At 46.0% G+C, this 27,607-nt stretch overlaps 1 protein-coding gene across 3 annotated transcripts in view; it reads left to right on the top strand.

Moving 5' to 3' along the window:
• The window catches only part of SMCHD1 (structural maintenance of chromosomes flexible hinge domain containing 1), a 621,656-nt gene that overhangs the window by 385,677 nt on the left and 208,372 nt on the right, over positions 1-27,607 (top strand). For all 3 annotated transcript variants that reach the window (XM_077492529.1, XM_077492527.1, XM_077492528.1), the window contains exon 32: positions 15,151-15,308. In XM_077492529.1, the coding sequence (XP_077348655.1) occupies positions 15,151-15,308 (158 nt within the window). The remainder of the gene's footprint in view (positions 1-15,150; positions 15,309-27,607) is intronic.

Here is a 27,607-nt window from a genome sequence, read left to right as displayed (position 1 = left end):
CCGGATCCACCGGGCCCTGGGGCCGAAGAAGGAGGGGGGACCCCCTCGGGACATTATCATCAAGTTCACGTACTACCGCACTAAAGAAACGCTCCTTAAGGCAGCACGGGGCAAGCCTGAACTCTGTTTCCAAGGCCACAAGTACCAGCTCTTTCCTGATTTGGCCCCCTCCACAGTGCAAAAGAGACGACAACTGAAACCTTATACTTCAGCTCTGATGGAACGCCACATCAAATACACATGGGGCTTTCCTTTTCGCCTCGCTTTCACCTACCAGGGCCGGGGCTACACTATACGCACCGTGGAGGAAGCCCAGGCGACTTTTGAAGCACTACATTTGCTCCCCTCTTCGGATTACCCCAGCCTCCGTGAGAGGGCTTCAGGTCCTAGGCCCCCCTCTGGGCGCTTGGGCCGTGTGGGAACCAGTCAGCAACCGGAAACGGCCCTCCCCTGATGCCCAGCCGCATGCCCGATCCCCCTATTCAGATCCGGGATGACGACCACATGGGTGTGCCTGTCCATGATCCCTTGCTTTCTGCTCGGTTGCCTTCCCCGGACCTTTGAAGCACTGTTTGTTTCTGCCTGGTGCTGGATTTTGACTCATACCAGATGATGTGCCCATGCCCCCCCCCCCCCTCCCTGTTTTTATTTGATAAATTTATAGTTACTTTATGTTTTTACTTAATCTGAAGGCCTTATGCGCCTTCACCTTAGACTTTAGGCTTCTGTCGGTGATCCAGCCCTACTAAGACTGCCTAGTTTTGCCCAAACCCCCCAGCTAACCTGGGGGCCTTCTCTCTGGACATAATATTTTTTTTTTATTTTTTTTTTATTATTATTTTTCTAAGGGAGGAAAGGAAAGTGGGACCATACCCCTGGTGGGATAGGGGCAGTCTGGGGGGCCGATTCCGGGGCTTAATGTATATAAAGTCAAATTTTCTATGTGTACTGGTTGGTTTCTGGACCCTAGGAACTATAAAGGGCTCTAATCCTTTAATCTTTCCATCTTTTACCCTGCCTTACCTCCTTCTCCCCACTCCCTCCTCTCCTCATCCATGCTCCCTCCCCATTTCCCTTCCATTCCCCTGCTCCCCACACCCTGCACCTCTCTTCCCCCCTTCCTGCCATTCCCTCCTCCCCCTGCTCCCCCTCTTACTTCCCCATCCCCCTCCTCTTAATTCCCTTCCCTTACCACTCCCTCCCTCCTGTAAATTTTTTTTTTTCCTTTTTTTTTCTTTCTTTCCCTGATCCCCCCACTTCCTTCCTATCCTCCCTTCCTTGCTTGGGTCAAGCCATGGTTTATTTTAGGTCTACCCCCCCTTAAGGGGGTGGGTCATAATCAGCACTGGTGGCCTCCCGCCTAGGCCTTACGGGGTCCCCTCTTATTGTTGGATTCCTGGGGGCCCGGCGGCGCTTCGGCGTGGGGGCCACATTTGGGGACCGAGGTTCTGTTCTCCCCTCGGGGCGCTCCCTGCGGGGTGGCGCCGGCTGGGGAGAACCTTTAATCCCATTGTTAGTTTTCTCCACTGCTACCCGGTAGCAGTACTACGAGATGGGCTTGCCTCGTCTGGCCTGTTTTTGTTCTAGTTTTAATTGCCCTGTGCAGGGGCGGTAATAAGGTAATAATGTAGTAATATTCTAGTAATATTGTAGTATTATTGCTGTTAATGCTGTTATGTTTTGCTATTTGCTAGCCTTGTGGTTGGTGGTAGAGCCACCTCTTTTAGTGTCCTGTAGCAGGATGCAATGCCCACCAATTGTGGTGTTTATGTGTTTCACTTGTCTACTCTGTGTTTCCTTTTCTTTCTCTTTCTCCTTGTGTTTCCCTCCCTCCCACTCCCCTATTCGGGTTCGGATTGCCTCGCCATGGGACCAGGGTAAGTACGTACCTTTTTGGCCGCTCTATAATTATATGGACCTTCCTTTACCCCCCAGATGGCTCAGAATGTGCTGAAAATATTCTCGCAGAACATCCACAGGTTTAATTCCCCCATTAAGAGGTCAAAGGTTTTCCGTCATCTAAAATCTCAATCTATTGATGTGATGTGTCTGCAGGAAACCAGGTTCTCCCTATCCTCATCCCCCAAATATTTGTCCTCCCATTATCCAGTGTTTTATACGGCTTCCGCTTCTGAGAAGCAAAGAGGGGTGCTGATGGCCTTTAGGCGTAACCTCCAATTCACCTGTTCTAAGGAAATCGCGGACCCTACAGGTAGATATTTGATCTTGCAGGGCACCCTGTGGGACCAGGAGGTCACTTTGGTTGGATACTATGCTCCTTACTAATTTCGAGAGGTTTTTCTCCCATTTGCTTCAGGTGATCACTAGGCACCAAAAAGGCCTCCTGATTATGACGGGAGACTCCTACTCTGTTTTTAACTCCTCTTTGGACAGGCGTAGTCTCAGGGAAGTGCCTCCGTCCCGTGATGCCTCCCAAGAACAAATATTGCGTGATCTCTTCCAGTCATATGGCATGGTGGACGTGTGGCGCGAGCAACATCCGTTGTCACAGGAATTTACCTTTTTCTCTAACCCCCACCAGAGTTTTTGTAGAATAGATCACGTGTTTCTGCAACTTAGCTCCCTGCCGTTGGTACATAAGATCATTATCGCCACTTCTCCATGGTCTGATCATGATCCCCTGATCCTCTGAATCTCCTTGGCGGGATTCTCCCGCCCTTTCTCTGGCAGATTAATGAATCCCTCCTGAGTACGCAAGCAACATCTTCTCGGATAGAAAAACATATCCAAACCTATTTCACAGAAAATGTAGGCTCAGTTGATTCTCCAGTTGCCTTGTGGGAAGCCCACAAGGCGACGGTCAGGGGACATCTAATCCAGGTCGCTTCCCGTACAAAGCGGGCCAGGGAGCAGCGGATACGGGAGTTGACTTCCTTGTTAGAAGCGGCAGATGCGACGTGGAAGGCGCATCCTACGGTAGCCCATAGGCGGACACGTGACTACTTGGCCACTGAGTTGGACCTGCTCGCCTCTGCTTAGGCGGAGAAAGCCCTGCGCTGGTCCAAGTATAAATTCTCCAGTTGCTCGAACAAACCTGGTCCTATGTTAGCTAGGAAACTTAATTCAGCGGGACATTCGGGCAGGCCGGTTCGATTACAGGTGACAGGTGGGGGATTCACATCAAATCCATCCAAGGTAGCGGCTGGCTTTGCCTCCTTCCTCTCCTCCCTCTATAGTGGGCCAGCTGTCTTCGACCGAGACAAGGCCGAGAGATTCTTCCAATCGATTAGTCTCCCTTCATTATCCTCGGCAGCACAGGCCAATTTGAATGCTCCTATAACGGAAATGGAGGTCACCCAAGCCCTAAAGTCCCTTAAGCCATCCAAAGCCCCAGGCCCGGACGGCTTTACCGGTCTATACTATAGGACATTTGCGTCCCTGCTCACGCCCCATCTAAAGTCTTATTTCAACGCCTGGCGGGAAGGTGCAAGACCCTCGCCAGACTCACTGAAAGCCCATATCTCTATGATCCCTAAGTCACCCGAGGAAGCCACAGAACCCCAGTCCCAGTCCTTTCGTCCCATTTCCCTGTTGAATGTTGACCTGAAGGTTCTGGGAAAGGTTCTGAGCACAAGAGTCAACAGATATCTTCAGGTCCTCATTCACAGGGATCAGGTGGGCTTTGTGCCCGGTCGCCAGGCGGGGGACAATGTCCGCAAGGTGGTCCATCTCCTTCATATACTTCGTCAGCGTAAAATACCTGGACTTTTGCTCTCCCTAGATATTTATAAAGCGTTTGATTCGCTCTCCTGGGACTACCTTTACTTTGTTCTAACCAAATGGGGATTTGGACCACATTTTCTGCAATGGATCCAGGCCCTCTATTCCACACCGTCGGCGTCGGTAAAATATGCGGGCTTCCTTTCTGACCCTTTCCCGATACTCCGGGGGACTAGACAGGGATGCCCCCTGTCCCCGGCACTATTTATCCTGGCATTTGAGCCGCTGGTGGCGGCGATCAGGGCCAATAGCGATATCTCGGGAATCCCTTACGCGGGCACTCAATACAAAGTGAACCTCTTTGCGGACGACGCCCTTTTGACCATATCAAACCCGCTTATCTCCCTGCCCAACCTACAACTAGTATTAGACCGATTTTCAGCCTTCTTGGGTCTTTAAATTAACCCCGCCAAGACCACAGCGCTGAACGTTACCCTCCCTCTGGAACTGGTGCAGCGTCTCCAGGACCATTTTCCATACCGTTGGGCATCCAACTCGATTGATTATTTAGGTGTCAAATTAACGCCGTCTTATTCTTCCCTTTTCTCGACCAATTATTATCCCCTGTTGCGAACGGTGTCCACCCTTATGCAAGCCTGGCAATTCTCCACTCTCTCATGGGTAGGCAAGATCTCGGCGGTGAAGATGACGATTCTTCCTAAAGTCCTTTATTATTTTCGTACTTTGCCTGTCCAGGTACCCACTTTTTTCCTTAGACTCTTGCAGAATAAAATCCTCCAATTTATATGGGCGCGCAAACGCCCCAGGGTACCTAGAGCGACCCTTTATACCCATAGGCTCCGGGGAGGCTTGGGGGTCCCCAATATCTCTAAATATTACACAGCAGCCCAGATCTCTCCGTTGACTATGCTCCATGCAACCGCGGATGTCCCTCTGTGGGTGCTCCTGGAGGTGCCTGGCTGTGTCCCTTGTGCACTCCTCTGGCTCCTCAGGAATCTCCCGCCCTCCCTAAGCCCCATGCTGCTACATGGTCTGCGGGTGTGGGACTCAGTTCGCTTTTCTAGTAATCTGATGTCCCCCTTTCTACCCCTACTCCCCATCACTCATAACCCTCTTTTCCCCCCGGGTCTGGAGGAGCCCCAGGCATTCTCCTGGTGGTCCTCACATGGCTACCCACGAGTCCAAATTTTTCTTTCCTCACGCTTACTCCCCTTCTGGGAGAGTATCCGGGAAACACAAGGGGCGCCGGCTAACGAGCATTATCACTTTATCCAATTAAAGCACTGGATTGCAACGTTGCGCCGCATGTCCACCTACCCCTTCCAAAAAACTTTTTTTGAACATTCATGCCAGCACGCCCCAGGGTCCCCAGGTCTTATTTTGGCCATTTATGCCTCTCTGAATGGTCGCCCGCCATCAGCACCCCTCTCTTATATGACTCAATGGGAAAAGGACCTTCAGGCCCCAATAGACCCAGAGGACTGGAACAGGGCCTGGAAAACGGTCGCCAAATGCTCGTTCAACACAAATACCCTTGAGGCTGCATATAAAGTAATGTTCCGATGGTATTGGGTACCTGCCCGCACAGCTCGGGCTTTCCCTGGGAGTACTGACAGATGCTTCCGCAACTGTGGACAGCGAGATGATGTTATGCACACATGGTGGGCTTGCCCAAGGCTGGTGGGATTCTGGTCTAGGATTTTTGGTTTGCTGCAGACACTCTTCCACCTTACGATCCGAAGGGACGCTAAGCTGGCTCTTCTACATTGCCCGATACCTGGTTTGCGAGGCCCTCAACAGAAGCTGGCTACTTATTTATTTATAGCGGCCAAGCGGACCATTTCCCAAGCCTGGAAGTCCCAACGGGTAGATTTTCAAGGGGTTAAAACCCGCATGACTGCTATGTTACTTCAGGAACGTATGTCCAGTATTGTCCATAATTCTCATGCTAAGTTACTAAAAATCTGGGAGCCGTGGATCTCCTATGAGTCCTATGAGTTGGCCTAACTCCTCTTGGCGGGGCGTCCACACCCAAACTTTCCCCCTCCTTTCTTCCCCCTCTTTTCTCCCTACCTTTCCTTCTTCTGTTCCCTATCTCTTTTCACTCTTCTTTGTAATCTCTCTCATTGCTAACAAATACTGCTGCTACCCGTAGAGGGGGGTAGTGGGAGAAGGGCTTGCCCTCCGGAAACGATAAAGGAACGAGTTGCTTGGTACTGGAGCCAGTCTCGATACCATTCCCTACACTTTTTCCTTCCTTTTCTTGTGTTTTTATAAGTATAATGTGATGGTTTGCCCTTCGGTTTCATATTCATGCTTTGTAGCCCCTGCGAGGGCGCACAAGGAGCAGATTGTAGTCTCTTGTTTATTCCTGTTTATTCAAAATTTTCAATAAACATATTGAAACAGAACATTTTAAAGTCAGCAGCTACACATACTGTAGCTGCTGACTTTTAACATTAGGACACTTACCTGTCCTGCAGTCCATCGATGTCAGCACCGCAGCCGATGTTTACACCGGCTGGTTGGGTTCTGCCGTCGCCATTACTGGTAAAGGACCCCGGCAGCGTAACCTTTCAGTTTCACAGCCGGGTCCCTACTGTGCATGTGTGAAGCATGCTGAGCTCTCTCGCTGGCCTGGCAGAAGTAGGGGGGGCCGAGCTGCTGATTTACTTTGCCGTGGCCCTGTCTCCCTGGGGACAGGGTACCTGTAAAAAAAAAAAAGGGGGGGTGGTATGCTCACTTTTGTGAGATACTGTATGTAGCCTGTTGCCTACAGGAGACAGTGAAATGCAACAACTCAGATAGTGTTGTCCCATGATGACAGGGTCCCAATAGGGCAAGGGACAGAAATGCATGCAGAGATTCCAGGGGCAGAAAAAGATCTGAAATAAAAATTTAACAAATATGTGTAATATTCAAGGCCTTGAGCCAAAAGCATATTAATAAAATAAACTAACCTTACTAGTTGCCTACTGCCCACATTACATTTACTGTGGGCGCCCAACATGGGCAGGTTAGATTACATAAATGTACACCAACTAGCTTGTTCCGAGTTAGGGGTGCACTACACACCCTTTCCTGCGACTGCTGTATCCACTGGACACAGAGGTTCACAATCACATCACAATGTCAAAGCTGTTATGAATGAATTTGATTCATAAAGGCTGTGTTTCCTGAATTTTTCTGCCATTTTAAGGGCCTCAAGAAACAAGATAGGCCATCAGTACACCAGGATTGATCAATTTTCAATATTTACCACAGTTTGTACGTGTCTTAAATTTAGCACACACTAATTTATATACACTTATTAGGATTTCCCTTTCGTTCATTGACGGACACAGCTCCTTTAAATCTTGACCGTAGGGTTATCACGCCACCTTCAGGAGAGGACTAGGCAGAACATGTAATACATTTAAAAACAGCTTAAATGCATGGCGGCTCTGATCCTTGACAGGGGCTGCGCTGTCTGTTTTGATCCATTTGTGGTCTTTTGCCCTTTTTTCTCTGCTGTGAGGTGCCTGTGTAAAGAATTACCTCAGAATGTGCTGCCACCATTTTCTGGTGGCTGCGGCTATTTTCCTGTAGTTTGCAGAGCATGCCTGTCAGCCATTTTCTAGAGGTCCGGCGGCCATTTTCCTGGTGTTTTTCTATACAAGAGCGTCCGGCACCCATTTTCTTGCGGCCTTTTATCTCCAGTGCTCATTTTACCTCAGAACAGCAAGATTTTTCTCTCTGGGCACCTGTGACTAGACACAAAACACAGTGGTCGGCGGAAGCACTCGGTGAGGGTGGTGAGTCCTGCGGTGGGGCCCCTCAGTCTGTGAGCATCTAGAAAGGTGGGATTGTGTACCTTGTCCTAAGTCCCCAAGTGTGGCAGACGAGGTGGGTCAGCATGGCGTCAGAAGCTGGATTTTCCCTTCCTTAGTGAGAGGCTATTTGGAGCTTCGCTGGAGGACATTATTAAGAATGTTACAGGTGGGAAAAGCACGTTACTCCCACAGTCTAAGAAGGGTAAGGCGCCACGCCGTAGCCAAGGGCCTTCTTTTTCCATTCAGAAACGGCTTTTTCGCCCGCCCGGGGCGTCAAGTAAGAGCTCCCAGCCCGACAGGGCGTCTGCTGATGGAAAAAAGTGCCCCTGGTTTTGCAAAGCCTGCAAGCAAAAATACTACCACATGAAGGTTTGCCCCCACCATCACGCGGGTGGTGGGGTCGCCTTCGGGAGTTTGCAGCTTGATGGACCTCACTGCGGTCTGACCAATGGGTCTGCGAACTGGTTTCATTGGGCTACAAGATAGAGCTTCTTTCTTGTCCACCAAACAGATTCTTTCCCTCCAGTATACCTTTACTCCCGGCTCCCCGGGAAGCCCTGTTAGGGGCAGTAAAGGACCTGCTCATATGCAGGGTGACTGTGCCTATTCCAAAGCTGGAAAGGTTTCAGGGATTCTATTCCAATCTGTTTGTAGTCAGCAAAAAGGAAGGGGTACATCCAATCCTGGACCTTAAAGCCCTCAACTGCTTTGTGAAAGTACAAAGGTTAAGGTTGGAATCGGTTCTCTGTGGTTGCTGCACTCCATCAGGGGGACTTCCTGGCATCTCTGGATATCCAGGACGCGTACTTGCATATATCCATATGCCTCAGGCATCAGAGTTTCCTGCGATTTGCAGTTGTGGAAGAGCACTACTAATTCGTCACTCTTCTTTTTGGCCTGGCATCAGCACCCCAAGTCTTTACCAAAGTGTTAGCTCCAATTCTGGCGCTGTTAAGGTAATGTGGAATCGCAATCGGGTTACCTAGACTACCTCCTTCTGAGAGCAGCAAACTCTACGGGAGTTTAGTTGGGTGCTGAACCTTAAAAAATCGGTGCTCATGCTGACTCAATGCCTGGAGTACCTGGGCTTGGTGCTGGACTAGTGTAAACGAGTGTGTTTCTCCCTTCAGACAAGCTGCAAACTCCCACAGCCGCGATGAAGTTATTGATGAACCGCAGCTGGTCGTCGCTGAGCTTCTGCATGTTCTGGGCCTCATGGTAGCCTCCTTCGAGGTGGTACTGTATGCCTGATTTCACACCCAAGTCTTGCAGAAGGAGATCCTGACCAATTGGTACAAATCTCCATCGTCCCTGGATCGTCCGATTTGGGTGAACCAGTTAGGGATTCCCTCCTGGTGGCTGAGGTCTCCTGCCCTTCGGTCCGGGAGATCGATCCTTCCTATCCATTGAACGGTGATCACAACAGACACCAGCCTGACCGGCTGGAGCAGTTGCCGATCAATGTGCTCGAACTTCGGGCGATCAGGCTATGCCTCTCCATACGATCAACAAGGCTACAGGGGCGTCCAATCAGGATCCAGTCAGACAAACCCACGGCAGTGGCATATGTCAACCATCAAGGAGGAACAAGGAGCTCAGCCGCAGCACAAGAGGTCGCTCACATCCTCCTGTGGGCAGAGTGGCATGTGCCGGCCCTGTTGGCCATATACATCCCGGGTGTAGAAAGCTGGCAGGCAGACTACCTAAGTCACCAGAGTCTGGACCTAGGAGAATGGTCATTGCATCCGGAGGTATTCAGGCTTCTTTGTTGAAGTGGGGCAGACCAGATGTGATGTCAGACGCGTTAGTGGCTCCATGGCAGCAGTACCGGCTGATTTATGCCTTTCCTTCACTCGAACTGTTACCATGTCTGCTACGCAGAGTGGCGGCCGAGAGGATTCCAGTCATACTGATTGCCCCAGATTGGCCTCGGAATCCTTGGTACGCCGACCTAGTATGCCCGATGGCGGATACTCCTTGGTGGTTGCCGATGCGAGAAGACCTCCTATCTCAAGTTCCGATACTCCATCCTGCTTTACCATCGCTGGTTTTAACAGCATGGCTGTTGAAAGCCAGGTGCTAAAGTACCGGGGGCTGTTGGACTCAGTAATTTCCACTATGCTGAGGGCACGGAAATCTTCTTCTCTGAAGATTTACTATCGTACGTGGAAGGCCTACATCTCTATGTGTGAGGAGATGGGGTGGCGTCCGCACACTTAATCGGTTTCCAGGATCCTACTGTTTTTACAGCGAAGAGTGGATCAGAAACTTGCCTTAAGCACCATCAAGGGACATTATTTAGAATATATAATGCGCTAATATTAACCTCTCAATATAACACGTTGTAACCTCCTAATGGTTAATCAGTGAATCATGTGCAAAATAAGCAAATGGAGCCTATTATAAATAACATAACATCCTTCACCATAACAAAATCCTAAAACTAAATATCAATGTGCTGATAAATTATTAAACACAATAAAAAAGAAAGAAAAATTGGATATAATAATGTGATGAACCACAGTGCCCAAATATCTCAATAGGACAGCATACTGCTGTGAAGAAATGTAGCGTCTTTAGTGATTGATGAGTTTAGACAGGTTTCAATGAGTAACCCCAATGATAGAAATGCCTTGCTTGTATATTCAGCTGCTCTTTAGCATGAACACTGAAGAAATCAGTCGCTTGGATGCTCTTTAGAATGGACTGTCTTCTAGCTTTCAAAGAACTTCCACAGTATGAAACAACAAAAGAAAAAGACCTTTGCGCAGATAGTATATTGAATATTCCCTATAAACTAACTGCGTTCTGCACTACATTCAAACAACATAATATCCATACAAAATAACAATACATACATTGATACATATAGATACATAATCTTTACAATAAAACATATTTAAAAACATAATTGCAACTCTAACCTAAGACCCATGTAAAATGCATGAAGTAAGCAGATATAACCTAAGAACTCCCTCCAGTGGTAAACCAATGGTATTACATCTCTACATAATCATCCTCTAATGAACTAAAGATAAATGGATGTGTATGAGGTAGAAAGATGCTAGAAAAACACAAAAAAATTGCTAAAATTTTTGACAAAAAATATTTTAAAAATATATAATAAAATTATAAAAAATATTTTAAATATTATAACTAATTTTGGAGGAGAAAATGTCAAGAGATAAATGAAAAATCCAAAATAAAACAATTTATGTGAAAATCTATATTTAAGCCCAAGGGCGCAAGAGTCCCCATTTCAAAAATCCATTTTGATTTTTTTTTTACTTAATCCTCTCACTTTAATACTACCCTGCCACTGCAGTTTATGTTTTTCAATGGGCCAAAATTTCAACAAAGCTGGGTTTTTATCATGATGTAGACCAAAATGGCATGACACCTTTTTTAATATTCTGTATGTGCTCTTGAATGCTTCCACATGGGGCGTTTCGTTCTTCCCACATACTGTAGGGAGCATGGACATTGTAATACATCTTTTGTAGATGCTCCATGGATCATGTCGGATCATCAGGATTTTCTGCATAAGGACCAATTTACTATCCAGTTTCATGTTTGGCTTTTTGACATGGATATTGAAGCCCGGAATCCAATGGACATCTCTACAACTGCGATTCCTACAATGTTAAAAGCTTGGAAGGTGACTTCCTGCTAAATCTATCCCAGGCATGGAGGGCATGCTTCACTTGATGTGAGTCTAAGGGTTTTCACTTTAGTAGATTTGCAATGAGACAAATCCTCCCCTCCTTGCAGCTGGATCTGGACTGGAGTTTTACTCTGAGCCCTCTCAAGGACTAGGTTTTTGTCCTCTCTATCTTGTATCAAGGGCCGTTGGCCTCTGACTCTTTGATTAAGACCTTTCTCCTATGTAACTTCCCCTGTGATTCTGTGGGATCTTCTTCTGGTTCCCACTGCTCTCAGAAAACTCCATCTGATCCTATTAGGGACATCTTATTCTACTGGGACTCATAGGGTGATATTGCTTGTACCCACCGCCTTTTTGAGGCAGGTGTCAGACTTTATCTTGCAAGGAACCTTTAATTGAATGTACTGAAGTCTGTCACCATTCCACACACATGCACGATTTTAAAGCGTAACATGTTTGGTATCTATTTACTCATCATAATTTGGTTTGGTATCTATTTACTCATCACTATTTTATTCTCCAGGGCCTTTGCTTTAAAAAATTTGCAGGGGTTCTAACTAAATGTCTAGCAAAAAAGAGAAATTTTTACATGTATGTGAGAAGTGTCAGAATTGGCTTGGGCGGCATGTTAAGATTTTTATAAAGGGCGTCTTCCATGTAGCTCCTCATGTTCCTTCCACTGTAACAATATAAGTTCTGAATCTGGTTCTGCTTCACAAACTACCATTTAAACCTATCATAGACATTCTCCTTTCCCTTCCTCTCTCTCTCTCTTTGTCCTCTCGCCCAACAAGGTGGTATTTCTTGTGGTCATCAAGTCTGTGAGGTGGCTGAATTAGTACCTTTATCCCTGTACTTCTTCATAGGGACAAGATTGTGTTCAGGCCCAGCACTTTCTTCTTTCCTGTGGTAGTTTCAGCCTTTTACCTCAACCAGGGCATTGTTGTTCTGCCCCCTCTGTCTAACTCCAGTTCGCCAAAAAGAAATTTCACTTGTTTTCATTCCGGATGTTTCTTGTGAGTTTGTGCAGAACTTTTGGTTCTCTGTATGGCTCAGACTGTCTAGCGTTCAAGCCTTTAGTCTCAGGATCAGATTACTCTCTTTAATGTTAAGGCACACACTACCTGAATCTGTAAGGGCTTCTTGGGCATCCACAGCTGTTTCCCAGATGATGCAGCCTCATCTTTTGCCATCTTCAGGTGTAAGGCTTTATTAAGGAGTTCACTGAGATGTAAGCAGTCTTAGGTTTCTTTTGTTTCTGATGTCTTTCCCATAATGCACACAAAAAAATAGGATTTTTATACTCATTTGGGGGGCACATGAGGTGCCACCTCTCTATTTTTCAAGTTCTTGATACTGCTTGGTACAATAATGAAGCATGCTGGTAGGGGCGGGGGGCAGTTATTAAGAGTTGGCTGGTGTCCAGGTCTCCTGTAGTAGGCAGTGTTGCCAAAATATAGCAGTAAAATTATTTTCTATGTTCCTCAATAGACACAGAAAGGAATTTACAAATGGTACAAAAATACTATTTTTTAACAGTATTCTTTATTACACCCTCCAAGTGGTTCAGTACCATAAATTCAGAGGGCTAAATTTTAGGCAAATGTATGTTTTGTGGAGCTGTGATTAGGGCTGGGGAAAAAATCGGTTTTAATCTTGAATCGAGTTGTGAGTTCAAATCGATTCAGATTTGATGAAAATCTATTTTTTTAGATTTTATTCCCTTCAGAGTTTCCGTAGCAGGGGGCTTGTCCGCAGGCCCATCACGACAAGACAGGCAAAACAAGCGGCTTTACAGAGAACACGGGAGGCTGCATTCCCGATCTAGCCAGCAGTGAGGGGGCGGGCCTGGAGCTCCACTGACGTGCTGACTCTGCCCCATGTAGCCTGTATGCTCAGAAAAGAACGGCTGTAGTTAGAGCAGTGATCGGAGTGGGCACGTCAGTGGAGCTCCCGGCCAGAAGCTCCACTGATGCGCCCACTCTGATCACTGCTCTAACTACAGCCGCTCTGTTCTGAGTGGAGCTCCTGGCCCCGCCCCCTCTCTGCTAGCTAGCGTGCAAATACAGCCTCCTGTGTCCTCTGTGCAGTGCACTCTGCAAAGCTGTCATCGGGGCCCAAATTCACAGGTAATCTCATGCAGTATATCCACAGTCTCTAATAATCTCATGCAGTATATCCACAGTCTCTGATAATCTTGTGCAATATAACCACAGTCTCTGATAATCTTGTGCAATATATCCACAGTCTCTGGTAATCTCATGCAGTATTTCCGCAGTCTCTGGTAATCTCATGCAGTATTTCCGCAGTCTCTGGTAATCTCATGCAGTGTATCCACAGTCTCTGGTAATCTCATGCAGTGTATCCACAGTCTCTGGTAATCGTGTGCAGTATATCCACAGCCTCTGATAATCTCGTTCAGTATGTCCGCAGTCTCTGATAATCTCGTTCAGTATGTCCGCAGTCTCTGATAATCTCGTTCAGTATGTCCGCAGTCTCTGATAATCTTGTTCAGTATGTCCGCAGTCTCTGATAATCTCGTTCAGTATGTCCGCAGTCTCTGATAATCTCGTTCAGTATGTCCGCAGTCTCTGATAATCTCGTTCAGTATGTCCGCAGTCTCTGATAATCTCATGCAGTATGTCCACAGAATCTGCTAATCTTGTGCAGTATGTCTGCAGTCTAGTAATCTCTTGCAGTATGTCCACAGTCTTTGCTAATCTCCTGCAGTATGTCTACACTCTCTGACCCTCTCCTGTAGTATGTGTATTAATGTGGCGCTTTACTTGCTCAATGACTTTTCCGTTAGAGAAAGGGTTTGCCTTTGCAATTTTGAATCGCCCAGCCCTAGCTGTGATATGACTGTAAGGTGAGAACTGACCAGGATAAAGTTAGCTGTGTAAAGTCCAACTCTGGCAAAATCTAATCTTTCCCCATCCTTCCTTCCTACTCCTGTCCGTTATAGTCACCTGGTTTTATGCTGACACTGTTTTCACTTGCAGGGACTGATAATCCAGTTCTGTTGTTAACTTTGTCAGGTGCCCTTCACTCCCCTCAGTCTTACGTTGGTCCCTTTCTTGATCCTGGGATGACCTCTCTGCTGGCCAGCTAAAGGGAATTGTCCACACCACTTGGACAGTGACGCCACACCGGAAGGGCCCAGCCTCGAAATATACAGAGAGGGGTGACCGCAGCTTGCTTTTTTCTTTTTTCTTTTATAAAACAAGTGGTTAAAGAAAGGGAGGTTATTTTTATCCTAGAGTTGGGCTTTAAACCTTATCCTTAGCTAAACTGCACCTACATATTTTGATTTTCAAATGTAGCATATTATTTTTGTACAGTACAGGAAATTGGATGAGTTGGAAAATTTCAGCTAAAACTCGGTATATGTAGTTCACCCAGCATGCCCTGTAAAATAATTGTACCTGTTGGATGATACATTTTCCAATTCCCTTATGTGTAAATGTTTAACGTGTACTGTATGTCCAGCCAAACATTTTGTTCTTCATCTAGTGGTAAAGGATTTGAACCCCTTTCACAGTTAACCAGGGTTCTAATAGAGAGATTTTCTATCACTTTTGTCTGCCTTCGAATGGTTTCATCAGACAGGAACCGAGGGAAGCATCCAGTAGGGACACAGACAGCAATAACAGACAGACGAGTGCTCTAGCCTTCCCCTACTCTCCATTTTTCTTTGTCTCTGTTTGCTGTGGAGATTCTTCCTATACTTACTGCCTGGTGAAACCATTGTCACTGGGACAGTAATAGGGTTCTGATTCTTCCCCACTTTATCCAAAAACTTTTTTTTTTTTTTTGGCTGGACATTCGATTTGTGATTCATGCAACAATTCAGCATTTTTTTGTTCTGGTGAATTCTGTACTTGTAGCTGGAACATTTTGTCGCTTTATTTTTCTCAAAATATTTTATAATAATGTTTAAAGGTCTTTTTTTCTTTTTCTTTTTTTCTTTAGGGCGGTTTATTCCTTGCAATGTAAGGCATCATATCACAAAAGTACTCTGGAAAGTCAACCAGTCAAAGTTAAAGTAATGCCAGACCCTGATAAACCAGTCTTTGTTTCTGTTAAATTTGATAGAGATGTAGATTTTACAGCTGGAAGTGTTTTTCCAGGTAAGTTGTGTGGTATTTAAAGCTATTTTTGACTTGGGTAGAGAAAGTGGTCAATCTCAGATTAATTGTTTAAAACCAATTTTGTTTACAAAGTAGGGATCATTTTTATGTTAAGACTATGTTGATCACCATTGGCCTCCATGTACTGTGCCTTGAAAAAGTATTCATACCCCTCGGAATTCCCCATTTTGTCATGTTACAACAAAAAACGAAAATGTATTTTATTGGGATTTTTTTGTGATAGACCAACATAACGTGGCACATAATTGTGAAGTGGAAGGAAAATGATAAATGGTTTTCCAAATTCTTTACAGATAAATATCTAAAAAGTGTGGCATGCATTTGTATTCAACCCTGTTTACGTCTCTTTGCGATACCCATAACTTAAATATAGTGGAACCAATTACCTTCAGAAGTCACCTAATTGGTAAATAGAGTCCACCTGTGTGTAATTTAATTAGGTAAAAATGCAGCTGTTCTGTGAAGCCCTCATAGGTTTGTTAGAGAACCTTAGTGAACAAACACCATCATGAAGGCAAAGGAACGCACCAGGCAGGTCAGGGATAATGTTGTGGAGAAGTTTAAAGCCGGGTTAGGTTATAAAAACATATCTCAAGCTTTGAACATCTTACAGAGCACTGTTTAATCCATCATTCAAAAATGGAAAGAGTATGGAAAACCTACCAAGACATGGTTGGCCACCTAAACCGACAGGTCGGGCAAGGAGAACACTGGAGGAACTGCAGGGATCCACAGCTCAGGTGGGAGAATCTGTCAAGAGGACAATTAGTAGTCGTGCACTCCACAAATCTTGCCTTCATGGAAGAGTGACAAGAAGAAAGTCATTGTTGAAAGAAAGCCTTAAGAAGTCCTGTCTGCGGTTTTCAAGTATTGGCACAGATTCTCAGTGGGATTTAGGTTTGGACTTTGACTGGGCCATTCTAACACATGGATTTGCTTTGATCTAAACCATTCCATTGTAGCTCTGGCTGTATGTATGGGTCGTTGTCCTGCTGGAAGGTAAACCTCCACCCCAGTCTAAAGTCTTTTGCAGACTCTAATGCCGCATGCACACGATCGGACTATCCGGGGGGACTTTTGAAATGAATGGACTTGCCCACACACGGAGAAAAGTCCGTTCATTTTGAACGTGGCTCCTGGTAGATGGAACTAGTGAAGGAAGTCAATGTCGCCGCCTCCATCGGCGAGATTGGCACCTCGCTAGCCCCGTCACCTGGTATGGATTTAAAGGGGAACCCCTACACCGAAAAATGGCGTGGGGGCCCCCACAAAGTCCATAGCAGACCCGTATCCGAGCACGCAGCCCAGCCGGTCAGGAAAGGGGGTGGGGACAAGCGGTCACCCCCCCCCTCCTGAACCATACCAGGCTGCGCCCTCAACATGGGGGGGTGCTTTGGGGAAGGGGGGTGCCCTGCGACCCCTCCCCATCCCAAAGCACCTTGTCTTCATGTTGATGAGGACAAGGGCCTCTTCCTGACAACCTTGGCCTTGGTCTGCGGGCAAGGGGCTGATTGGAATATGGAAGCCTGCTTTAATAAGGGGGCCCACAGATCCCGGTCCCCCACCCTATGTGAATAAGTATGGGGTACATCGTACCCCTACCCATTCACCTGTGGGGAAAAAGTGTACATAAAAAAAATCACAGTTTTTTAAAGTACTTTATTAGACAGCTTCGGGGGTCTTCCGTTTTCGGGGGTCTTCCGTTTTCGGGGGTCTTCTCGCCAGGCTCCTCCGCTATCTTCTGCTCTTTTGCTAGCTCTTTTACTAGCGGAGGAGCCCGGTTTTCTTCTCCATCGCCACCACCATCCGGGGGTCTTCGTCTGACTTTGAGGTCTTGTCCCGCTCTTCGGTTCTTCTTGTCGGGCCTCCGCTATCTTCTTATAGCTCTTTTACTAGCATTAGCCCGGTCCTGTCACTGTCACTGCCACCTTCTTCTTCTCCTTCTCTTCTTCTCCTTGTTGTTCTTCCTTCTGATGTTGACACAACGCTCTCTCTGGCCGCAATGGCAGGGACGCGTTGTGCGGCGATTTATATAGGTATAAGGGGCGGGGTCACCGAGGGATGTCACATGATGACCCCACCCCTTATGATGTCACAGTCCCCGGAGGATGCTGGGGCTGTGACATCATAAGGGGTGGGGTCACCATGTGACATCCCTCGGTGACCCCGCCCCTTATACCTATATAAGTCGCCACACAACGTGTCCCTGCCATTGCCGCCAGAGAGAGCGTTGTCAACATCAGAAAGAGAAGAAGAAGGCGGTGGCGACAAGACCGGGCCAACGTTAATAAAAGAGCTATAAGAAGATAGTGAAGGCCCGGCAAGAAGAACCGAAGAGCAGGACAAGACCCCGAGGTCGGAAGAAGACCCCCGGGCGGCAGCGGCGACGAAGAAGAAAGCCGGGCTCCTCCGCTAGTAAAAGAGCAGAAGATAGCGGAGGAGCCTGGCAAGAAGACCCCTGAAGACTGAAGGAAACCCCCGGAGCTGTCTAATAAAGTACTTTAAAAACCTGTGTTGTGTTTTATATCTACACTTTTTTACCCCATCCTCATTCACATAGGGTGGGGGTGCCGGGGTCTGGGGGCCCCCTTATTAAAGGGGGTTCCCGGATTCCAATAAGCCCGCAGCCCCCGACAACCAACGGCCAGGGTTGTCGGAAAAGAGGCCCTTGTCCTCATCAACATGGGGACAAGGTGCTTTGGGGTGGGGGGGCCTCAGGGCCCCCTTTCCCCAAAGCACCCCCACCATGTTGAGGGCACGCAGCCTTGTACGGCTCGGGAGGGGGGGGGGGGGGGCGCTCGTTCGTCCCCACCCCCTTTCCTGACCGGATGGGCTGCGTGCTCGAATAAGGGTCTGCTATGTTCTTTGGGGGACCCCCACGCCGTTTTTTCAGCGTAGGGGTTCCCCTTTAAATCCATACCAGGTGACCTGGCTAGCGCGTTGTCAATCTTGCCAATGGAGGCGGCGACATTGACTTCCTTCGCTAGTTATAAGTCGCCAGATGCTGGACCCAGGAGAATGGTCACTGCATCAGGAGGTGTTCAGGCTTCTTTGCCTGTGGTGGAGCACACCAGATGTGGATCTTCTGGCCTCTTAGCTCAATCGAAATGTATGGGGGTTCGTGTGCAGAGATCCTTGGGCGGATGCGTCAGACTTGTTGGTGGCTCCATGGGAGCAGTACCGGCTGATTTACACCTTCCCCCTGCTCAAACTGTTCCCACGTCTGCTCCGCAGAGTGGTGGCCGAGGGGATTCCAGTAATACTGATTGCCCCACATTGGCCTCAGCGTCCTTGGTACACGACTTGATACGCCTGGTGGCGGATGTTCCTTGGCGGTTGCCGATGCGAGAAGACCTATCGCAAGGTCCGATACTCCAGCTTGCTTTACCGTCGCTGGTTTTAGTGGCATGGCTGCTGAAGGGCAGGTGCCAAGGAACCGATGTCTGTCGGACTCGGTAATTTCCTTTATGCTGAAGGCACAAAAATCTTAATCTCGATGTGTGAGGAGATGGGGTGGCATTCACGCACCTATTCTGTGTCCAGGATCCTGCTGTTCATACAGCGCGGAGTTGACCAGAAGCTAGCCTTGAGCACCATCAAGGGACAGATATCAGCCTTGGCTGTTTTTTTCCAACGACCCCTGGCGTCTCACTTATTGGTGAGCACCTTTTGTGCAAGGGGTGCTATCGGCGCTTCAGAAACCGCCGTTTGAGAACATCAGGGAAATTCCTTTGTTGACTCTTTCTCAGAAAGTGGTCTTTCTAGTGGCCAATACATCTGCCAGGAGGGTTTCTGAGCTGGCGGCCTTGTCTTGCAAGTCGGTTATCCACAGGGATAAGCTGGTGTTGCGTCCGCAACCTTTTTTTTTGCCAAAGAAGGTGGTTTCGGCCTTCCATCTCAATGAAGACATTGTGTTACCATCTATGTCTCCTAAACCCACACATTCCATTCCCTGGACGTGGTCCGAGCTCTAAGGGTATATCTGTCTTCCACGGCTTCCTTCCGGAAGTCAGATTCTCTGTTCTTTTCTGTGGCTGGTCTGAAAAAAGGGCTGTCGGTCTTGTCAACCACCATTTCCAGGTGGATCAGACAGATCGCGGTCCAGGCTTACACCTTGAAGGGGCAGGTGCCCCCCTTTCCTGTCACGGCCTATTCCACTTGGGCAATTGGGACCTCTTGGGCTTTCCGACATCAAGCATCAGTCTCCCAGGTGTGTAAGGCGGTGACTTGGTCATCCGTTCACATTTTCACAAAGTTGATGTAAGTGCATCTTCTGATGCCAGCTTTGGCTGTAAAGTTTTGCAGGCGGCCGTGTAATCATTGTAATTTACACTCTTTCTTCTTGTTAGAGAAAGTTACATTTTGATTGTCAATGTATATGTTGGCTGTAAATTCTGATGTGCTTGGTTCAGGTGGTGACTCCTCCATTGGGGAGCACCTCTGGTTGTGGGCGACGTTATGTTTGCTGTTCCCACCCCTCATTATGACACTGCTTGAGGACGTCCCTATGGTCAAGATTAATGGAGTTGTGTCTGTCAATGAACGAAAGAGAAAATATGATTTTTGTACTCACCGTACAATCCTTTTCTCTGAAGTTCATTGATGGACACAGCACCCACCCCTCCTATTTCTTTACGTTATACTGCTTGTTGACGTACTGAACTGCAGGAAGCAGGCTGAGGGGTTATTGCCAGAGGGACTGTCCCCTGGGCGGAACTGTACAGTTCTGTTGTTTTTCACATGTATTACATGCTCTGCCTAGTTCTCTCCTGAAGGTGGCATAATATTTTTTCAGCCATATGCAGGCCACTCACGTGACTCCTGGCTGCTCTGCTTCTCCAATCCAGGGCTACAGCCTGAGGGGCTGACATCAAACAGAGATCTCGGGCCCTCCTGCTGTAGCCCTGGATCAGAGTAACACTTACAGAGTGCATTATCACTGGATAAAACAGAGGGGACTTGCCAGTTAATCTTTTTCAAAGGTAACGACATCTTTAACTAGTTTAATATTTTATCTTTGGATTCTTCAATTATTTCTTCAAATCCTTCACTTATAATACATTGATAGAAGCTATCTGGATCGGTGCAACCTCAATAAAACCTTGGGAGTCCTTCAGGGGCATGCCCACTGTTATGGGGGAAGCCTGCACTCTACATGCGGTCCAGTGTCATGGACAGGTAAGACAGGGTCACCCTATATATCTGATTGTTACGTAAAAACAGTGGCTATGCTTGGAATGTATAAATAAACCGTGTTGAGCTGATCAAGAAAAGAAAAAAAAAACAAATAAAATGGAAAAGTTCAGAGAGTAATACTATGAAATTAAAGTTCACACAATGTATGAATATAGCCAGATAGTCCTCCAAGAGTTCTTAACCACTTAAAGCGGTAGTAAACCCGCACATTTTTTTTTTTTTAAACCTGCAAAGCAAAAGGCATAATGAGCTAGTATGCACCGCATACTAGCTCATTATGAAATACTTACCTTAGAACGAGGCCCCGACATCTGGCCCGATCCACGCCGAGGGAGCTGACATGCTCCCTCTGCGTTTCTTCCGGGTATCGCGGCTCCGGCGCTGTGAGTGGCCGGAGCCGCGATATCGTCACTCCCGTGCATGCGTGCGGGAGATTTCATTCCGGCCGGCCACTGCCGGATTTTCAGTCCGAGAACCCCCTTGTGCTCATGCGCCGCTGCAGTCAGCGGTGCATACCGAGGGGAATATCTCCTAAACCGTACAGGTTTAGGAGATATTTTTTTTACCTACAGGTAAGCCTTATTATAGGCTTTCCTGTAGGTAAAAGTTAAAAAACTGAGTATACAACCACTTTAAGCTCCCCCTTCACGACCAGGCCATTTTTTGCGATGAGGTACTGCATTACTCTAGCTGACAATTGCACGGTTGTGCGACGATGTATGTCTTTAGAAATAGAATGCTCTTTTGGATGGTATTTGATCACCTCTGCAGTTTTTATTTTTTGCGCTATAAACAAAAAACGACCCACAATTTTGAAGGAAAAAACAAAATTCCTACTTTCTGCTATAAAAAAAATCCAATAGAAAAATGGAAAAATGAAATCTAATTTCTTCATCAATTTAGGCCAATATGTGTTCTGCTCCATATTTTTGGTAAGATTCCAGTAAGCATATCATTTAAAATGGATCACTCCTCTGCTATATCCGTTGAAATCGTATGAACAAAAGAACAGACTAGGTCGGACTAGGAAGGCAGATTGGTCCAGCAAAATGTGTTTAACCAGTTAACAACCGGCCCATAGCCGAATGATGGCTACAGGGCGGTTGCTTAACTCTGGGAGCCCGTCATATGACGTCCTCCCAGAATTCCGCTCTCGGGCGCGCACTCGAGAGCATCCGTGACCATAGGACCCGGCGCATCATGGTAAACGGCCGATCGTCGCGGCTGTTTACCACGTGATCGCTCCGTCAAATGAGGGAGCAATCACTTGTAAACAAACCAGTGTCATGTCATGACGCTGGTTCCTCCCTCCCCTCTCTGTACCGATTGGTACAGTGAAAGGGGAGAGATTGGTGTCAGCAGTGCTGTGGGCTGTTTCGGCAGTGCCCACAGCGATGTTCACCGACAATTAACCCCTCAATTCCCTGCCAATACTCTGCAATAGCTAGCAATTCCCTGCCAATACTCTGCAATGCCCTGCCAATACTCTGCGATGCCCTGCCAATACTCTGTAATACTCAGCAATGCCCTGCCATAAATAACAATAATTTACAATACCCTGCCATAAATTGCCATACCCAGCAATACTCAGTGATACCCTGCAATACCCAGCCATACTCGGTGATACCCTGCAATACCCAGCTATACTCGGTGATGCCCTGCAATACTCAGCCATACCTGGTGATACTCTGCAATACCCAGCCATGCTCAGCCATACTCGGTGATACCTTGAAATACTCTTTGATACCCAGCCATGCTCGGCTATGCTTGGCTGTATACGGCCAGGCTGTGGAAGTCTCACACACGTGTTAGCGCCATACTCAGGAGTAGGAGAATCTATTTTGGGGTGTCATTTTTGCTATGTGTTAGAAATATTGTATAAATGGACAACTTTGTGTTATAAAAAAAAAAATGCATTTTATCCGCTTCCCGCCCACCGGCCGTCATATGACATCCTTGACTTTTGCGGGGATATCTGAATGATGGGTGTAGCTACAGGCATCATTCAGATATCAGCTTTTTCAGCCGGCGATTCCCTACACCATAAGAATAATCATTGCGGCTGTTCCACTTCTTGATCGTTCTTACAGGAGGCGAGAGGGGACATCCACCCCCCTCCCGCTGCCCTCTGGTGCTTCTACCAACTCGCCAATACGATCAAAGCCAGAATCCTATTTTTTTATTTCAGGCTTCCCAGCCTAGAGGTGAGATGTGGGGTCTTATTGACCCCATATCTCACTGTAAAGAGGACCTGTCATGTCATATTCCTATTACAAGGGATGTTTACATTCCTTGTAATAGGAATAAAAGTGATCAAAAAATTATTTTTTGGGGAAAAAAGTGTCAAACTAAAATAAAGTAAAATTAACAATAACATTTTTTTTTTTTTTTTAAGCGCCCCTGTCCCCCATGTGCTCGCATGCAGAAGCGAATGCATACGTAAGTCCCACCCACATATGGAAACGGTGTTCAAGCCACGTGTGAGGTATCGCTGCGAACGATAGAGCGAGAGAAATAATTCTGGCACTAGACCACCTCTGTAATGCAAAACATGTAACCAGTAAAAAAAATGTAAAGCTTCGCCTATGGGGATCTTTAAGTAGCGACGTTTTGCGCCATTACATGAGCATGTGCAATTTTGAAGGGTGACATGTTGGGTATCTATTTACTCGGCGTAACTTCATCTTTCACTTTATGCAAAAACATTGGGCTAACTTTACTGTTTTGTTTTTTTAAAGCACAAAATGTTTTTTTTTCCAAAAAAAAGGGCGTTCGAAAAATTTCTGCGCAAATACCGTGCGCCATAAAAAGTTGCAACAACCACCATTGTATTCTCTAGGGTCTTTGCTTAAAAAACATTTTATAATGTTTTTGGGTTCTATGTAATTTTCTAGCAAATAAATGATGATTTTTACATGTAGGAGAGAAATGTCAGAATTGGCCTGGGTGCTCCAGAACGCCTGATGGTGCTCCCTGCATGTTGGGCCTCTGTGTGTGGACATGCTGTGTAAAAGTCTCACACATGTGATATCGTCGTACTCAGGAGTAATAGCAGAATGTGGTTTGGGGTGTCATTTGGGGTATGCATATGTTGTGTGTGAGAAATAACCTGATAATATGACAAGTTTGTAAAAAAAAAAAAAGGGAAAAAAATCTTGATTTTGCGAAGAATTGTGGGGAAAAAAATACAACTTCAAAAAACTCACCATGCCTCTTACTAATTACCTTGGAATGTCTTCTTTCCAAAAAGGGGTCATTTGGGGGGTATTTGTACTTTTCTGGCATGTTGGGGTCTCAAGAAATGAAATTGATAAATGACTAATCTGTAAAATTTTATAACAGAAACAAAGAAGAATTAATTTTTTTACAGCATTTTCGGTCTTTTTTCTTTTATAGCACAAAAAATAAAAAACCCAGTGGTGATTAAATACCACCAAAAGAAAGCTCTATTTGTGTGAAAAAAAGGACAAAAATTTCATGTGGGTACAGTGTTGCATGACTGAGTAATTGTCATTCAAAATGTGAGTGCACCGAAAGCTGAAAATGTTTCTGGTTATTAAGGGTGTTTAAGTGCCCAGTGGTTAAAAATACTTTATTGTCGAAAAAACATATACTGACATATAATATATTGATTGCTAACAAAAGGCATATATATATATACATAGCCAAAAATATGGGCAGTATGTGTACAGTGGCCCCAGAAAAGGTTCACATATACCAAGCTGTCATGACAGCTCTCTGGGATACCATATGGGTGTGTGAGCAGGCTTTGGCTCTGCTTCCCCTTGTGAATAGATGCAGTTGGAACTGTTGAGAATATATACTCTACCTAATGTCTGTGTTAAAATCAAACAATAATGCTAATGAAAGGATGATCTGGCTCCTGCTGGTTGTGCAGCTAACCTATTAACACTATTCGTTATACTCTCCGCTCTATATGTCTTTCTCCTTTCCCCTAAAATGGTAACTTTTGACTGTTTCTGATAAATTGGAACTAATACTTGCTCGGCTATCTTTGTTACTCTGGTGCCCACCCAAGGAGATTTTTTTATGCAGGTATTTTCCTACATCTAGGCAAGCGAGACCTGTTTCTATACCGCCTTGCGTGTTTCCTGAAGAAGCAAAATGCGTAGACGCACAGGGGCTCACACATTTGTTGTCATTGAATGTCATCTGGGTATAGTTGACCCTTTTCTGGAGCCACTTTACACATACTGCCCGTATTTTTGGCTAATTATGTATATATGTGCCTTTTTTAGCATTCAATATATTATGCATGTCTGTATATGTTTTTTCTACATTTGTGTAAATTAATATATGTATTTTTTAACTAATTTTGCTGGTCCAATCTGCCTTCAAAGTCCGACCTAGTGGTTCCCAGTAAGCATATATTGATTGGTTTGCGAAAAAGTGATAGTTTATACAAACTGGTATATATTTACAGAATTTGTATTTATTTTACTAGTAATGGCGGTGAACAGCAACTTATAGTGGGACTGCGACATTGTGGTGGACAAATTGGACACTAAGTGACACTTTTTTTGGGGACTAGTGGCACCAATATAGTGATCAGTGTTACAAATATGCACTGTCACTGTACTAATGACACTGGCAGAGAAGGCGTTATCAGGGGTGATCAAAGGGTTAAATCTGTTCTTTGGGAGTGATTACTAACTGGACCCGCTGATAGGCTCCCGCTGTGCCCAGACACGTCAGGCTGGTGGAAATGCAGAATCACATACAGCTTCTGCACAGGAGAGCTGCCTTGCCTCCACATATATACAGTATACGGTTGGCAAGTGGTTAAAAAGCTGTCTTGATACAAAAAGCCTCCACCAGATGGTAATGCAGGCTTACCGAACAAATATGACCCCCTAATAATAGAGAAGTCATAAATGGCGTGTGTTATTAAGTATTGAGTACTGGGTGTTATGTAAGAGAGGGGAGCTATTATCCTAATTGGTGCCAAATTAGTGTGGTATTTAAGAGGTTTAGTATCTTTGTGGAGTTTTCTCTTTTAGGGTGCAGCAGGACAGAAGTGCATAGTTTAACCAGCAGTATTGTGAAGTTTGGAGACAGCCAACTGTCTTTGGTTAATACCAATGTTTGAGTGTAGGTAATTTTTTTTTTATTAAATGTCTGGTGTAGTTTGGTGCAATACTTTTTTACAGCAGAGTTGCTATCCCATTTGTATGCAAATTTCTAGGTTACGTGGTGACATTGCTCGTCTATATTCCTTGGGTTGTACCCTTCGGGCATCATGGATGCTAAGCCAATTTGTTCTGTTGAGCTGCCTTGCAAAAAGCCACTTCTTCCTCAAAGACTGCACAGGAGAACAGCAGTGTGAACAACTGTTAAGTCAGGAAGAGTGAGGCCTGTGGACCTGTAGATTTTGGTGTAATAATGCATAACCCTTATAGTGTTTTTTTTTTTCCTGAGCTAGAAGCAAATACAAACGTTGCAAACTTAGCTGTGAGACTGCCAACCCTTCTCTGCAAAGGATGGAGGTCCTTGAGAAAAGAAATGCTTTGCTAGAAGTAGCTGTTGTGTCTGAGGTTGCAAACAAGGCAAGTGTTGTGGATAAGGCTTCTCTAAGGAGAAGTCATCTTCTTGTTGGTAATTCAGTTGTAAGAGGTGTTTCTTTAGGAAATCACGTGAAAGTGTCAAAGGAAGTTAGGAGTTTACTTGGTGCTACTGTTAGAGTTGAAAGACGCATTTTAACCACTTGCCAACCACCGCACGCCGATGTATGCCCCTACTTTGGGGACGGATATCGTTGTTATAGCAACAGCTAGCTGCTATAACCCCGATATCCCCGTGTTCGGCCGGCGGTCGGCTACAAGATAAAAGTGGTCCCTATGGTGGATTCTCCGCAAGATCACTTTTATCGGTGGCGGGAGAGGGGCCCCCACTCCTGCCACAATCCGGTGCCCTCCGCCGCTTACCAGAGCCCTCAGCACCGGTGAAGGCTATCGTGTCTGTCTCCTTGCTAGGTATCCCGATGAGTGAGAGGAAGATGTTCCCCACCCGTCTGCATACCCTAGCAGGGCAGAAGCGACGTCAAAACGTCACTTATGCCCATAATTCATAAAGGCACTTTTTTTTTATGTAATTTTTTAAAAATTATAATTTTTATTTTATTTTATTTTTTTGCATTCAAGTCCACATATGAGATCTGAGTTCTCATGTTTAAGAGGTCCTGTCATGTTTTTTTTTTCTATTACAAGGGATGTTTACATTCCTTGTAATAGGAATAAAAGTGACAAGATTTTTTTTTAACAGTGTAAAAATAAAAAATAAAAGTTACAATAAATAAGAAAAAAATCTTTTTTAAACGCGCCCCGTCTCGCCGAGCTCACGTGCAGAAGCGACCGCATACGTGAGCAGCGCCTGCATATGAAAACGGTGTTTAAACCACACGTGAGCTATTGCCGAGTTTGGTAGAGCGAGAGCAATAATTCTAGCCCTAAACCTCCTCTGTAATGCAAAATATGCAACCCTTAGAATTTTTTAATTGTCACCTATGGAGCTTTTTAAGGATAAAAGTTTGTCGCCATTCCACGAGCGGGTGCAATTTTGAAGCATGACATGTTGGGTTATTAATTTACTCATAACATTATCTTTCACAATATAAAAAAAAATTGGGCTTACTTTACTGATGTCTTATTTTTCCATTCAAAAAAGTGTACACACCTTTCAGGGGGGAAGGGGGAGCAGGCACCTGTTTTTGACAGGTACCCTGTCCCTACTTCCATCGGACCTTGCCGTGGCAAGGTACGTCAGAAGTTCAGGCCCCCCCTACTCCTACTTTCACTGCTGTCAGGCCAGTTGGAGAGTACAGCCTGCTTCACGCATGCGCAGTAGGGACTTGCAAGGCTTCACTGCCAGGTTCCCTCACGGGCAATGGCAGCTACAGCACCCGACAGCAAATGGAAACATTGGCTGGGGTACCGACATTGCTGGATTCCAGGACAGGTGAGTTTCCTAATATTAAAAGTCAGCAGCTACAGTATGTTTAGCCGCTGACTTTTAATTTTGGGGGGGGGGCGGAACTCTGATTTATAGGATTGGGGCAACGCTAA

The sequence above is a fragment of the Lithobates pipiens genome, unplaced genomic scaffold (genome assembly GCF_037356315.1).
Source record: "Lithobates pipiens isolate NorthernLeopardFrog02 unplaced genomic scaffold, aLitPip1_a1.2 Scaffold_19, whole genome shotgun sequence".
NCBI lineage: Eukaryota > Metazoa > Chordata > Amphibia > Anura > Ranidae > Lithobates > Lithobates pipiens.
This window is presented reverse-complemented; position numbering and strand designations above follow the sequence as displayed.